Source organism: Anomalospiza imberbis, chromosome 10 (assembly GCF_031753505.1).
Source record: "Anomalospiza imberbis isolate Cuckoo-Finch-1a 21T00152 chromosome 10, ASM3175350v1, whole genome shotgun sequence".
Taxonomy (NCBI): domain Eukaryota; kingdom Metazoa; phylum Chordata; class Aves; order Passeriformes; family Viduidae; genus Anomalospiza; species Anomalospiza imberbis.
In genome coordinates this window covers 1,172,242-1,187,683 of record NC_089690.1, presented here as the reverse complement: position 1 = coordinate 1,187,683, position 15,442 = coordinate 1,172,242, and the positions used below count along the sequence as shown (strand labels likewise).

The window sequence follows — 15,442 nt, the reverse complement described above, 5'->3', positions numbered from 1 at the left end:
CAGTGGCTTCATCCTCTCCAGGCACAGCTGCCCCCGGAGCCCTTCCCAGCGGGAACAAAGCAATCACTGAGGAATTCCCTGCTCACAGCCCAGGCAGCACAGCCCACTGGGCAGCTGCTGTGCCAAACAGCTCCAGGGCTCCTGAGCTGCTCCAGGCACAAGGGTTTCACTGGAGCTGTGGATCTGCACTGGAGCTCACAGGGACAGGGCAGGTGGGACATGCACAGCCCCCAGCCTGCCCTCAAAGCCCTGGCCAAACTGACCCCCAGAGGTTCATCTGCTCAGCAGTGGGATCTTTGGGGTGTCCAGTGCACGGCCAGGAGCTGGACTCGATCCTTGTGGATCCTCCCCAACTCAGGATATTCTGTGATTCAATGAAAGAGCAGCTCATCCGCTCATCCACACTGAAAAACTCTAGGAAAGGAATATGTCTGGTTATTATTTCTGAAGGCCTCTAAAGATGTGAAGTGGGCACAGGGCCAGCTGGGAAGCTGTGGCTGTTGCAGTCTGTAATTGCACCACTGCACACCCTTTGCAGTGAAACCGATCTCAGCAGAAATGGAATCCAAGGCTCAGTCTGAGTCGGCCTGAGGCTGGGCACGGTCCCTCCTGAGCAAGCCCTGGCTTCTCCTGCTCCCAGCTCCCCTGGCCCTTGTGGGAGCAGGAAGCAGCCTGGGGCCAAGGGAATTCTGGCCAGCCCAGGGCTGCTCCATGCCCCCTGCAGGCCCAAGGACCCCTCAGAAAAGGAGGGCTGCACTTGGCAGAGTTTGTTCTCACTCGGGAACGGGAGCGGGGGGAGCTGCTGCTGGTGGGTGTGGGTTTGCTCCAGAAGTCCTTGCTGCTCCTGCACTCAAAACGAGACCAATTCTTTGGATTTTACCCTCCGAGCCTGCTGTTCTACTTAGGATGGACAATTAACAGCAGGATTGTATTCCACCACCTTCATCACTTTCCTCTTTTCCTTCACTTGCCCTCCCAGCCAGCTGGAAGGGAAGGGGTGCAGCCTGGCCAGTTTGGGGGGCAGCACTGCAGGACACTCCAGCAGCTCCCACAAGGATGCTGGGCCATCACCCTGGAGGATCCTTTTTTCTCTTGCCCAAAATGGTTGCAGGATGATTTACCTGTCAAAGCTTCTTTGCTCATGGCTTTTATTTGCCGAAAAATTTCTTCCTTCATGGCAGCAAAGTTCTCCATGTTGGTGGAGATGACCTCTTTAATACTGTCTAATTCACTCCTAATGAAAGGGAACAGTGAGACAGCCTTGTTCAGGGTGGAGCAATGGTGTTCCAAGGTAGTTCTGCAAGAAAGAAAATACACCAGATGTATATTTATAAATTATTCTGTAAGTAAAACCTGGGAATTAAACTAAGCTTGACTACTACTTTCCCATTATCTGATAATTTTATACTGCATTGGGTTATAATAATTTAGTGCATGAAATGTGCTGTGTATTGAATATATGTGTAATAAGTTTCCCCATCTAAATGTTTAGAGCTTTTATACATAAATGAAGAAAACTGGGTTTGTTTCATCATTTCAAAATCCTGTACGGGAAATTGTACAATAATTTTTAATTGAGAAATCAGAGTAATCATGTTTAAACGACTGTATGCCCAGGTTTATGGTGAATCTTTAGAAACAATATATATGTAAGAAATAGAGCGTTTTCAACATCAGCATTTCTTTTTGGGTTCTCACCTGAGCACCTGTGACTGCTTGTAGGCAGCTTCCTTCTCCTCCTGGAAATACTGCAAATCAGCTTTCACAGTTTTCATCTCCTCCTGCTTGGTTTTAAGTTCCACTGTCAGGGTTTTTATCCTACAGATGTGAATAAAATCATCAGAATTGTTTGCACCAATAATCAACCTCCAAGTTTGGTTTCAGCTTTCTCAGGGCAGGAGCCAGCTCTGTGCTGGCCTCAGGCACAGCAAACACCCCCAGAACCATTCCCCCAAGGTGTTCTTCACCTCTGACATTTACCTTGGGAACTTCTCTTTGCAGCACCAGTTTGTTTTTCAGGCACAGCTATCCCAGTGTAAATAAACACAGTTTAAACATTGCTCTTTCAACAATTCAGCATTTGCTCCCATAATTGTCAGGAAATGAATGGAACTGCACAGGAATAAAAGAGCTGAATCCAATTCCCTTCCTGTGGTACACTGAGGAACAATCCCACAGAGCACATCAGCCCAGCTGTTTTCTGTAGATAACCATCCTAAAGCAGCCTTCCAGCCCCAAAAATACCACCCCAGTGACAAGCAACTGTTAAAAACCAGCCCCCGTTTAAGCTTTCAACACCTACTGCTCACACAGAGAAAATGATCTATTTGTCTGGGGGTGACTCATTGCCACAAGTAAATAAGTAATGTTTGAATAGACAAGAATTTTACAAAACCAGAGGTTGGCAGAAGCACTACATCAGCCTTGGCTTCAATTTTAAACAGCAGAAGAGAATGAGAATGATTTATGCTGAAAATACATAAAAATTAAACCAAACTATAACAGTGCATTAGTTACTGTTATCACACAGACCAGCACCAAAATGCACATTTAAAAAAATATTAGTCCCGGTTAAGAAACCTGGATCTGCAGACAAAATCTGAACTGAACATCTGGGGGTTAAAAAGCAAGGTTTTCGGGCTCAATTGTGATCCCTGAAACAGAAAAAATAATTTTAAAAACATGAAAAATTGAAGACATTCCTAGCATTATCTTTTTAGGAAATTTTACCCATTGCTACCTGCAAATTTCCAGTAGGTGGAGAGCAGGAGGGGAGAGATAAAATCTGTTGGATTGTGGCTGGGAGCAGACCTGTTGTCACTCACAAGAAAATGTCCATTCCCTAAACAGCTACAGGAATTCAAATCTACGTTTGCAGCTGAGGAACAAAGCAGTGATTTATCACTGATCAATAACAAATCCAAACTCTGGGAGCCAGGGAGAGCCAGGTGCTCATTTTCCGTTCTTCTTCTAGAATGGGGAGTATGTGAAGATGTTTAGGATTAAAAAGAAACTGGTAAATAAGGAAAGGCACTTTTTCTTCCTCTTTCCGTTCCAGAGCTGACATTAAAGGGATGTTTCCAGCATGTCCTGGTCAGTCACACTCTAAAGAACCCGTGGAAAAGGCAAGACAGTCGCACTCCGCTGTTCCCATCACAGGGAAGCAAAAAGCCCACGTTGTCTGGGGGCTGTTAGGCACACAGGCAGAGTCCAAGGGACGGCTACAAGCTGGCATTTAGAGAAGGGAGGGAACGCGGAGGTCTCAGCCCGTGCCGCGGCGAGAGTCCCCAGGCACGCCCGCATCCCCTGGCGCTGCCGGGAGCACGGGCGCAGCGCTGGCCGGAGCGGGAGTGAGTCGGGACGTGAGGGGAGCAGAAGAGCCCCAGAAAGGCAGCGGGAGCCGCAAGCGCCCCCGCTGCCCCGCAGCAGAGAGGAGCAGCCCCTGCGCTCCAGGCACCGCAGGCGCTCCAGGCACCGCAGGCGCTCCAGGCACCGCAGGCGCTCCAGGCACCGCAGGCGCTCCAGGCTCGGGAACGACCCCCGCTCCGCTGCGCTGGAGCCGCGCCGGCACTGCCAGCCAGGGCGGCGTGCACACGGGAGCCTGGAACCCTCTGGCCCAGAAATGCCTCCACCGCAGCAGTTTCGCCTCCATGAAACTTTGGAGCTGCCCAGAGCCAGGAGCTGCTCACTTTCATTTCACAGCCGGGAGCTGCTCGCTTTCAGTTCGGAAAGTGGTGAAGTCACCCTGGAAGCGATCAAGGCGTGTGTGGATGCGGCATCTGGGGACATCTTTAGCATTTACATCTATTTTACATTTCCTTCGCTGGATGTGGCTGAATCCTGCTAATTCAGTTGGTAGTAATTCAATTAATTATCGAGACTGAAGTGATTTTAACACAGAATAAGGCTGAATAGCTGAGTGGGATCAGTGCAGTTGGTTCCCTTCTCCTGCCAGGATCCCAAAGGAAAGAGAACTGAGGACGGGCAAACTCCCAGGTGGCTTTCAAGGTTAACCACAGGTACCAGCAGGAATACCTGAACCTGGAGGGAACAGAAACCCGAAACAGTCTGCAACTGATAAGAGAGTCAATCCCTTGGTCCAGCAGAGATGAAAGTAAGAAAAAGGCATGTTTGGCTTCTGGGAGCAGTGATTTGTCAGCCTGGCCAGACCCAGGACGTTCAATAGTTTATACCACAGCACAAGGTGGTCAGAGAGGCCCTGGACAGCAAGGAGAAGATAAGGAATATTCAGCCAAGTCTCTTAACAAGGCACAATGGCTGATTTATGGCTGGAATGGAAACCTACTGCAAGTACTCCACTTGATTTCAGCAGCTTTTAAATCAAGTGGAGCCTTAGGGGGGAAAAGTGCAGAGATAAAATTTTTATAAACTGTTCCAGCTTTACTACAAAAAGTCAGCTCGATGAAAATTTAAAGTTTAGCTCTGGCAAATGATCCTCAACAAGAAGAATGTGCCCTCAGTGCATTTGCTCACACACTGCCACCCAGGGTCGTTAAGGGGACAAGGAGCAAACAAGCTTTAAAATAGATATTATACCACAGAAAATATTAAATATTGGGAAGGAGGGGTGGAAGATGTTAAATTTAAATGAAAAAGATATTGTAAGAAACATTATGAGTAATTTACAAGACAAATGCATTTTGTTCACTTTTGCAGGAAGTTGTGCTCTAAAATGAATCTTTTATTAGTAATATTAGCAAGCAAAAGCCTAAGTCCATTAATTAATTTTTTAACAGTATTTGAATGATTCTCCCAAAAAAAAGCAGGTTTCCAAAGCATTTCAGTCCAATCTCAAGAGCACCTTCAGCTCTAGATCCCTTGGTGTGAGGCAGTCACACAAAGAACACCCCTCCTGGGAATCCCAAAATCCAACTGAGCTGATAATTAAAATTAGAACCCCATCCTTACAAAAAACTTCTGTCTGAGTCAGATGAACAAAAAGTTACCCAGGAGTTTCTGTTAGCCTCAATCCATCAGTAGCAAACTCAAGCAAACTGCATTTTTATAAAGTATCTTTTATTAATTGACTAAAACCAGCAATTATTTATAATCCTACTGTAATCAATTAATGGAATATAACAATAGATTCCAAAAATAGGTGCATGGAAAAGGATATAAACCCTGTAAATATGAGCTGAAAGAACACACTTAAAGGTCCTAATTGTGCCCTGAAAATCCAAATGTGGCTCTGAGATGTATCATTAATTACTGGAGTTTTATGGTACAAAACTGCCCCTTTAACTGGGGCCTTCCCATCTCTGTAAGGATGTGAAGGCTCCTGTTTGTGAAGCAAAATGCCCCTGGCAGTTCCCAAACTGTTCTTCATTGCTTGAGGGTTCTGTACCAGCCCTGCAGAGAGGGAGTCCTGAGATTGCCAGGGAAAAACACTGGCAATTCTTTATTGTGAGACAGTCAGCCCAAATTTCAGACCTGTGGAACTCCCAGTCCTGTGGAATTTCATTTGGAATATTAGAGATTTATTCCAAGATGATGAGATATTCATCAATTCCCTTTGGGAGTGTGTGCAGGGGAAATCCCTCTGAGTGCCTTCTGGCCTTTCCTTCACCTTCCACACACTGACTGCTTCTAAAGTGCTCAGGAATTCTGGACCTGCTTCCACAGGACTCTAGGAAAGATGATTTAAATCAGGTATTACAGTGTATATGGGCCATCTGAGAAAAGAAAGACAAACGTTATTTGTACTTTAAGCTGCTTTGGGCTGAAATTCCCTGCCACACACAGGAGAGAATCACCAGAGGAGATGATGGGCTCTGACCTTTCAGTTTTGGATTCGCTCTCAGCCCGGCAGCGCTCGAGGTCGTGGTGAAGAGCCTGCAATTCTGCCTGAAGCCTCTGCTCCCGTTCTAGACTTCCCTTATAAACTTTAATCTCTTTCTCCATTGCTTTGACTTTGTCTTCCATCACCTTAAACTCGTGGAGTGTCAGGTAGCTGACCCCGCAGTATTTGCACACCGTCTGCTCCCGGGACATCTACAAAGAGAGAAAATGCTTCAGAATGTCTCAGAGAAACAGGTTCAACTAAAAAAAACCCTCAGTCACGCTAAGAAATAATAATAAATCCAAACAATTTAAACCATTTGCTGCTCTGGAACATTTAAGATCAGATGATGTTATTGCTTTAACAAATAAAGATGAAAATCTTCATTAGCAAAATGAACCCCAGCTAGAGCAGCACTTTTCCTTCCTGGCAACTTCCCAAGATACATCAATTTGATATGTGGGAACTCCCACTGAAATGCTAAAGTACTTCTGAGTTCGGTTGGAGGTGCTCATGGAAAATGAAATGCTGTGCTTTATAAAGCTATTTCATTAATGAATCTGGGATTACCAGATAAATGTTATTTCTGTGGGTTTCCGACAACTCACATCCAAGCGAAGGAGGCAAGATGAGGGAGAGTGAATAAAGTCACGCAATCCACAACCTTCAGAAAAATAATTCATGAGTGATGCTGATGTGGTGCCCATGGCACTGGGGTGCTGTGGAATCTGTAACCCCTGTGCCAGGAATGAAGGACTCAGGACTGCTTACAAAACACAGAGCATGTAGCACCCATCCAATGGAAAGGCCATTTATTAAACTGGGAAACAGACTTTTCCAGCTGATCCAGTTATTAACCTGGAAGCACGGAACACGCAAGCACCTGCTCAAACAGTTTAAGTCCAATTAAGAAACTTTGTTTTTACAGAAGAATAATAAAAAAAAGAGATGTTTAGAGACATTGGGATAAACAGAAAGAAACCCTACCCAGAGGAAAGAAAAGAGGTTTCAAAAATTATAAATTAAAGACTCATACAACAACCTTTAGGAGTTTAAATATAGCTTGATATAAGCAGTGTTTCAGGGTGCCCTGGACAAGCTTTATTTCCCCATTTCTTAATGTTGCCCCAGTTTAAACCCACCCTGGTTACAGCTGCTCTGAAGGAGCCAAAAATACAAGTTTATTTTTCCTGGCAGCTGCAGTCTGTGCTTGGAAACCTGAAACTGTTCTTGAGGATAAGTACCCCAAAGTTCCAAAGCACTGGAAAAGGACAAAACGAGCTGTGCAGGGAGCACAGGAGGGGGTTTTATCACAGAGAGGACACGGTGCTCTGTGCAGTACAGCCACTGCTGCCGCTCACACAAACAGCTGAGAACTTTCACTGCTTCTCCCACCAAAAACAAGACAGAACCTCTAGGGGTCTGAACTGAAGAGGTTTTGTGCAAGTACCAAAACTTCTTCATTTTCAAAGTCAGTTTTGTTACTGAATTTCAAAATAAATGAAGTCATAGAACAACAAATACTCCCTGTCTGGGCTCAGCTGGAAGTGCTCTCCTTCCCATCCATTCCTCAGGTGAAATGAAAATCTGTGAGGATTTCTGATCAGGTTGGACTTTTACAGTATTTGCTACAGAGTCAAAAAATCAAAGTATAGGAAAGGCTGTGTCAATCAGGACCTTGCTCTGCACATTAATAATTACCCTGCAAGCACTGCAATAAGTGTACAGATTGAACAGCTTCCAAATATCCACCTTAATCCATGGAACAGTTCCCTGACACCAGGAATGGATTTGGCACACGTTGAGTGATGCCAGCCACAGTCAGTTTAAACCCAGCACATCTGTCCAGGGTACCTGGAAAATTAACAGGACCCAGATCAAAGTGAATAGAGCAAGGAAGGCACTGACCTGATTTCTCATCCTAAATCCAAGGTTCCTCTCTCATGGAATCACAGAAGGATTTGGGCTGGAAGGACCTTAAAGCTCATCTGGTCCCACCCCTGCCAGGGCAGGGACACCTCCCACTGTCCAGCCTGGCCTTGGGCACTGCCAGGGATCCAGGGGCAGCCCCAGCTGCTCTGGGCACCCTGTGCCAGGGCCTGCCCACCCTGCCAGGGAACAATTCCTTCCCAGTATCCAATCTGACCCAGGAATTCCAATATCCCACCTATCCCTGGCCCCTGGCAGCCTTATAAACAGATGGTCTTTCCATTCCATTTATCTAGCTCCACTAGACCTTGTCTCTGAGACACCAAAGTTGACCAACCATTTCACAAAATCTGTAGGAAACAAACTCATCCGTTTTTATGCTTACAAATTACCTCTTCTGGAGCAGTGAGACTGCTGAGTAACCACTAAGGATGTGTACTAAATACAAATTCATGGTTTCAGATTCCATATTTCACTGTTTCCATTTGATAAAAACACTGTTGCCATTTTAACTTCAAAGCAGGAAAAAAAAACAGAGGAAAAACAGTCTGGAAGGAGTAGAAAAGGAAACTGTCAGAGCTCTGAGTAGAAAGGGGACTTGCATATCCTGAGTGAGCACTGAAGACAAGCAGTGAACAGAAAAAATCAACCAGGATTTTAAAAAACAGTTTTGCTGAGGACAAAGTGCTTAATCTGGGAAGATATTTATCCATAAGACTTTAAGCTACAGTTGTGAGTGATGCACAGATGCTGTAAAGCATCTGGGGGAAGAGTTTCCACTCTGCAGTTGGTTTTGGAAGGAAATATTATCCCCTGGTTACAAAGATTTCTTTAGCTACCAAGGCAAGGGGAGGACTGAGCCAAGAGGGATAATCACTCAAATTACATCTGTCTGACTCAGTTTCATCTGTAGAGCATAAGCTGTAAGGAAAAAAATAAAAGAAATTGGTGGTCTGGACCATTTTTAGCCTTTTGAATGATGAGACAGGAATTTGTACCACTTGAACTTGACCAAATAACTCCAGGGTGTGTCAGCTCATGCACCACCACCCCTCTCCTCTGGAATTTCACATTCCACCCACAAACACCCCACGATGGAGAGCTGGATTCCTGTTCAGAAGAGTGAGCTCCTCTCTCATTTGGCAGGGTTTGACATCACAGCACCCAGCACACGGATCACTCATCACAGAACCCTAGAAAAGCCCTCCAAGACCATCGAGTGGCACCGTCCCACAGCACCCACGCCCCCACGTGCCACATCCACAGGGCTGATAAATCCCTGCAGGGATGAGGACCCTAGCACTGCCCTGGGCAGCTGGGCCAGGCTGGACAGCCCTTTCCATGGAGAAATTCCTCACAACGCCCTGTGCTCCTGGGTCCACAGCTCTTGGTGGATCTGTCAGGACCGAGACTGCTTCAGCAAGGACTGGTCAAAACCAAAAAACTCTCTATTTGTCCGAATTAAACTTGTAGCTGAAAACATAAAAGTCAAGAAAAAAGAAATCCTTATGTTGCACCTGGGTGGTCTTAAAGTATTTCTGTATGTTGATTTATTCTACCTTATTACCCAATTTTACTTTCTTTTTTGCTTCACTCCTCTCTCACATTATTTTCATGTCTCTCATCCTGTGTGTCCCTCTTCTGACACACCAGTCAATCCTCATTGCACAAAAAGAAAGGATGACTCAAACCACACCACTGATTTTTGAGGAAGAAAGGGGAGTCTTTTTGATGTATATGCAAAATGAGGAGGTAGCAGATTGAAATTTATATTTGCCTTAGTCAAAGAAAGATTTTTAAAAGGTCTCAGTGGAAACTTCACTTCTTTCAAAAGAAACAACGTGCATTACGAGCCAAGTTTTCAATCAGCATCTACCCCAAAGCAATACAGATGGTACTGCTGAGCCCCACTGTTCACATCATTATTTGCTCCCTGCCCATAAAATCACAGTTGCAAAATAAAAATCCCTGTGCTTGCTTTGAACACACGAACAGTGGAGAAGCAGGCAGGCAGAAAAACCAGAAGGTTGCTTCATTCAAACACGCCCTGGGATAATCGCTGTGTCACGACAGGAAATACCTCCGGGAGCTCGGGTAGCCGGGCGGCTGCAGCCGCAGAAGAGAGCAGTGAATGCTAAGGCATTCTCACTCTCACACGAGCCTGCGAACACCTGCCCAGCGCCCCGTCCTGAGCTGCCCAGCTCCCTGGGGATGCGCCAGGGCACGTTCCAGCGAGAACGCAGCCCGAGGGCTGCCACAAGGCAGCTGATGACAAAGCACAGCGCACGAAGGATGGTCCAGCCCGCTGTTAGGCACACCTTTGCCCGAGTGACTCTGCAGCCGTAGGTGTGACTGTCAGGAGGCCCCTCCTGGCTGCACCCCGCGGGTGGGAGGTGAGCAGATTCCAGTCCCTCCAGTTCCCAGCAGCCGCTTGGACACCGGCTGCACTAAGGGTGGAAAACCTTGGCGGAGTGAATACAGCCCTGGGGTTGTGAGAAAGCCTTGGCTATAGAGAACACAGCCCTGGGCTGATGAGAAAAGCTTGGCTGCACTGCCTAGGGAGGGTGTGGAGTGTCCCTCCGCGAAGAGACGGAACCATCTGGATACGGTCCCTGGCAGCGCCCACGGCCAGGCTGGACCCTGGGGCTTGGAGCCACCTGGGATGGTGGAAGGTGTCCCTGCCCATGGGATTTCGGGGTCCCTTCCAACCCAAACCATTCCAGGGTTTTCTCCCATTTCCAGACCACTCCCCAGCCACTCAGAACACTCCCACAGCGGGAGCCTGACACCCCAACACCACAAAACATGACAAATGCCACAGCCCAGTGCTGAAAACCTCAGTGGGTACTGGAGCAGCTCGGGGACATCACCTCCAGGAGAATCCAGAAGGTGGGGGCCAGCAGGATGCTGAAAAGGGCCCTGCCATTCTACCACGCTTATCTGGAGGCCACAAATTGGAAATTTATCTGCTTTTAAATCCCTGCTGGTGCCAATGCAGCCCATCCCAAACACAGAGCTGTGCTGTCCTGGAGGACAGGACAGGCTCATGGGCTCCCAACCACAGCTGGAACTCTGTGTTCCAGAAGCTTTCACAAGAAAACCCCAAGGCTGGGTTCACAGAGAGCAGGAGAAGGGAAAGCTGACGTGATGTGCTCACACAGGGCCCATACTGTGCCCAATCTATAGCACACGTGGGAGAGGCACCGAGTACCCGTTTGCTGCTTGTGGTGTACCCGATACTCCGGGGACACCACAGGACGTTCTGTCCTCATGGGGAACAGCCTCGGACTTCCTGCCCGGCCTGAGCTCCTCAGCTCCTGGGCTGAGAGAACTCTCCATCTCTAATGTCTTGGCCCTATTCATTTTATGATTTACGGTAACAAAGCTTAATTTTTTTTTCTGCCAAATAAAATATGAAATTAAATATAACTGTGTTTGCTGCTGTGAGGATCTGGATCATTCTGTTGTTGCTCTGTTTCCTGTTTCAGGCAGATCCTCAGTGCAAAGCCGCATCTTCCCTTCTATTTCCCTGCCACAAAGTCCAAAGGCACAAAAAAAGATGCATCTACCACTGGCAACAAACAACTTTTATATTTCACAAGGTGAAATAGAAAAGCTTTGAGGAAAAATTAAACCAAAATAAAACATTAACCAAGCAACAAAACCAGAAGTCCCCAGAAATACACATCCATGACACTGGAATCAAGGAAACACTAACTCCCTTCTGTACCCTGCTGGCCTCTGTGACACCTCTCAGGCTGAGTTTGCTTGCAGAAACTCTATGTAAATACATTAAAAATAGGCATTAAAAGCCACTGATTTCCATCTTTACTAACAATTAGTTTCCAAGAAGTACACAACTATAAATACAAAAGAATACTATAAACTTTAGTAACGGACATGTGGATGTTTTATTCCCTTATTGATTTTTTTCATTTAGCACCCATCTTGCAATGAATGAGAAAAGCAATGTTGTGAAAGTGGTGTGAGAGCAGAAGAAGAAACGAAAGACAGAAGAAAGCAGGGACTTGCAAAAGTTTTTACACAGTTCTCTGAGGCAAAATTGATCAGAACACGAAGAACCAAAGTCCCTTCACATCTATCATTCCCTTAACAAAATGCCGAGAAATGTCCTTCCCTCTAGACTAAAACTTCCTTTAAAATAAAATCGTGATAAGCAGCTTGTGCAGCTCTGAGGAGAGGAACAATGAGAGCTCTGCAGCCTGCCCTGTGAGGCAGCTCCTGGATCCCGTGTGGGTGCCACAACTCAGCGTCCAGCATGCATCCATCCATTCCTCCATCCATCCATGCATCCATCCCTCCATCCATCCATCCATCCATCCATCCATCCATGCATCCAGCCACCCATCCAGCCATCCCTCCAGCCATGCATCCAGCCATGCATCCAGCCATCCCTCCACCCATCCAGCCATCCCTCCACCCATCCAGCCATCCCTCCACCCATCCAGCCACCCATCCAGCCATCCCTCCATCCATCCAGCCATCCATCCATCCCTCCATCCATGCATCCAGCCACCCATCCAGCCATCCCTCCACCCATCCAGCCATCCCTCCATCCATCCAGCCACCCATCCAGCCCAGCACCCAGCCAGGGAACTCCCCTCGCCCTGGGCAGCACTCACAGGGCCTGACAGGCTCCCTCCAGCCACACGTGCTCCCTCGGCCTGCACACCCATCTTGGGAGCACGTGCTCCGTCTGGCACGGCAAACCACAGCTGGCACGCGCTGGGCTGTGTCGGGAGCCAGCTGAAAGGGAGATTCCAAAGGAGAGGCTATAAAATCTGGGCAGCAGAGAACGGGAAGGGAATGAGGACATGTGTGCAAAAGGACGGGAGATACAAGGGCAGGAAATGGTGAGAATGTAGTGCCTTGTAACGATGCTGCAGCTACAACACGAGACGGCTGAGGGGGAGATGAGCAACAGCTCAGGATGCGTAAAACCCCGACACTTTCTCATCCCAAATCCCGGGCTGTCGCTGCCTTGGAGCTCACACGTGGCACAAGGAGGATGGGACAGGAGCAGAAGTCTATCCGCATCTGGAAATCCTGCGTCTTCTGCACAGGATTTTTTGTTAAAGGTGTACCCAGCACTGGTGGGATCTCCAGAGATTGCCTGCCCCATCCTCTACTTCGAGGGACAAGTTGAAGTGACAATCCCACTGGGAGAATTCTGCAACGGCCTGGGAGAGCTGCTTCAGAGTTTCCGAGCAGTCAACCTAAGCACATCCAGAAATGTGAGGAAAAGACTCATTTGCACCTGGAAATTAACCACCACCTCCTGTGAGCAGTAACTGTGCCCTCAGGTATTTTCCAGAATGAGGAAACCCAGCTCTATTATCCTTTCTTAGAAGATTGTAAAGCTCTTCACTATTTTTGCTCTTTTCTAAATTCCCATCAGTCACGTCATTATTTTTAAAGCCTGCAGCTCAGAACTGAAACCTCAACAGCCCTGGACAGAGGGACAACAAAGACCCAAGTTTCACATGTGATTCCTATTACAGTTACTGAGATGTTAAAACTATTAATACATTAACAGATTCTTTCTGTCTAACATCCCTTTGTTCATATTATTCTGCTTATGACCTGATTACAGCCTTCACTGTTAAGTCTGACAAGGAGGCTATTATGGATTTTGTATTGATGCATTGGATTAATTCTAAATTACTTATTTTTCCTGAGAATATGGAGTTTAGTGCTGTTCCCAGAGGGCTCACACCCCTTCCCGACTGGCACCAGCATACTCCTTATTGTAATCCAAGCTCCTGGCTCAATAGTAACCAGCAGCCACTGACACTGCTGCTGACAGAATTCATGTCACTGCGTTTCTGTGCCTGCCCTGGCTGCTGCTCCCTCCTTGTGCCAGCATACGCCTAGCACATGGAGCAGGAACTGATCCCAACATAAAACAGGCTCAAGTGCCACCAAACTGCAGCTTGAAGTCATTAAAGGAAATATTAAGCAGTAACCAGCTCCAGGAGGATTCCCTCATCCCGCAGTTTGGTACAACTGTTTCTGTGAGAAGCTTACACAGATTTTTGCTCAGCACTGTACCCCGTTGGGGCTAAAAAACTAACTGCTAAATAAACAAACTTAGTGGGATCCTTCCTGCTACCAAAACAGCCGCTCATGAGTCTGAAAGTGCTCCACAGTTTCTTCCCTTCATTTTTTTAAGGCTAAGTATTCCTTTCCCCTTTCTTTGTCTGTCTTACCCATCCTTGATTTCTCAGAAATCATCTCAGAAATTGTCTGAACAGCTTCCTGGACTAAGCCAGGGAGAATTTCTCCAGGCTGAGTACACAAAGCTTTTACATGACTTGTCAATTATGAGCTGCAGAGTGAAGAATGAGGACAACTGGGTGTTGTACTGCCAGAGTGAAAACCTGATAGTGTTACAGAAAGTGACTCGTGTTCCACTTGAGTGCAGGCTCCTCCTAAATTGAGCCATATAAACAACAGCGCTGTTACACCGGCAATCATCTGTCTCGCAAACAAAAGAGCACACAGAGACACGAGGGGACAGGAAGGGGAATGTTCCGTCCCTGTGTGTGTTGATACTCCTCTGGAACATGTCATGCTCTGCAGTCCTTCCGAACTCCCGGCAGCAAAACACGCCAGAAAGGGGAAACCCGAGACTCACCTGCAGTGACAGCCCCGGCGCAGACTCAGGTGTTCTCTGAGACTCACCTGCAGTGACAGCCCCGGCACAGACTCAGGTGTTCTCCAGACTCACCTGCAGGGACAGCCCCGGCACAGACTCAGGTGTTCTCCAGACTCACCTGCAGTGACAGCCCCGGCACAGACTCAGGTGTTCTCCAGACTCACCTGCAGTGACAGCCCCGGCACAGACTCAGGTGTTCTCCAGACTCACCTGCAGGGACAGCCCCGGCACAGACTCAGGTGTTCTCCAGACTCACCTGCAGTGACAGCCCCGGCACAGACTCAGGTTTTCTCCAGACTCACCTGCAGTGACAGCCCCGGCACAGACTCAGGTGTTCCTCTGCAGGGTTCCTATAGAATTACTGTAATTACACCGCACAAAGAGCGAGGAAACCCAACACCCCACCTAACCCAGGACCAAAATGTACAGCTAATGCACCGGTGCCCGCAGGCCTGTGCAACGCCCCTGAACTGCTGCAGGAGCCCCGAGTGCTGGGGTCTGGCATTTCCACAGCTCGTACCTTGCGGATCTCCTCGGGCAGCGCGTGGACGGGGCCGCGCCGCTCCATGGCCTCCCGCAGGCTCGGCGGCGGGCTCCGGCAGCGGCGGGGGCTCGGGGCCCCGGGAGCGGCGGGGGCTCGGGGGTCAGGGCCCGCCGGGGTCCCGGCAGGGGGGACCCGTGAGGAGCGGGGGGGGCGCGGCGGCCGCCGCCATTTTGTGGCCGCGGCGTCCGCCGTAACCGCGGCAACGGCGCATGCGCGTCAGAGCGGCTGAGGTGAGGCGCGGCCCCCGGGGAGCGCGGCCCCGGGGAGCGCGGCCCCCGGGGAGCGCGGCCCCCGGGGAGCGCGGCCCCCGGGGAGCGCGGCCCCGGGGAGCGCGGCCCCCGGGGAGCGCGGCCCCGGGGAGCGCGGCCCCGGGGAGCGCGGCCCCGGCTGGCCGCAGGGTCGGGGTTAAATGCGCCCCAAAGAGCCCCCTGACACCCCAAAGCCAGCCCCGACATGCCAAAGCCCCCCTGGCTCCCCAGAGCCGCTCCTG

The 15,442-nt window shown here is 48.6% G+C and overlaps 1 protein-coding gene across 2 annotated transcripts in view; it reads right to left on the bottom strand.

The window, feature by feature from the left end:
* LEKR1 (leucine, glutamate and lysine rich 1) overlaps positions 1-15,106 on the bottom strand; it is a 36,165-nt gene extending 21,059 nt beyond the window's left edge. Inside the window, exons 1-4 of one of the 2 annotated variants that reach the window (XM_068200148.1) lie at positions 14,929-15,106; positions 5,798-6,012; positions 1,699-1,818; positions 1,122-1,297 (exon numbers count right to left, since the gene is read on the bottom strand). In XM_068200148.1, the coding sequence (XP_068056249.1) occupies positions 1,122-1,297; positions 1,699-1,818; positions 5,798-6,012; positions 14,929-14,976 (559 nt within the window). In that variant the 5' untranslated portion in view covers positions 14,977-15,106. The remainder of the gene's footprint in view (positions 1-1,121; positions 1,298-1,698; positions 1,819-5,797; positions 6,013-14,928) is intronic. The other variant, XM_068200149.1, reaches the window with a different exon arrangement.
* Between the last annotated feature and the right edge of the window lie 336 nt (positions 15,107-15,442).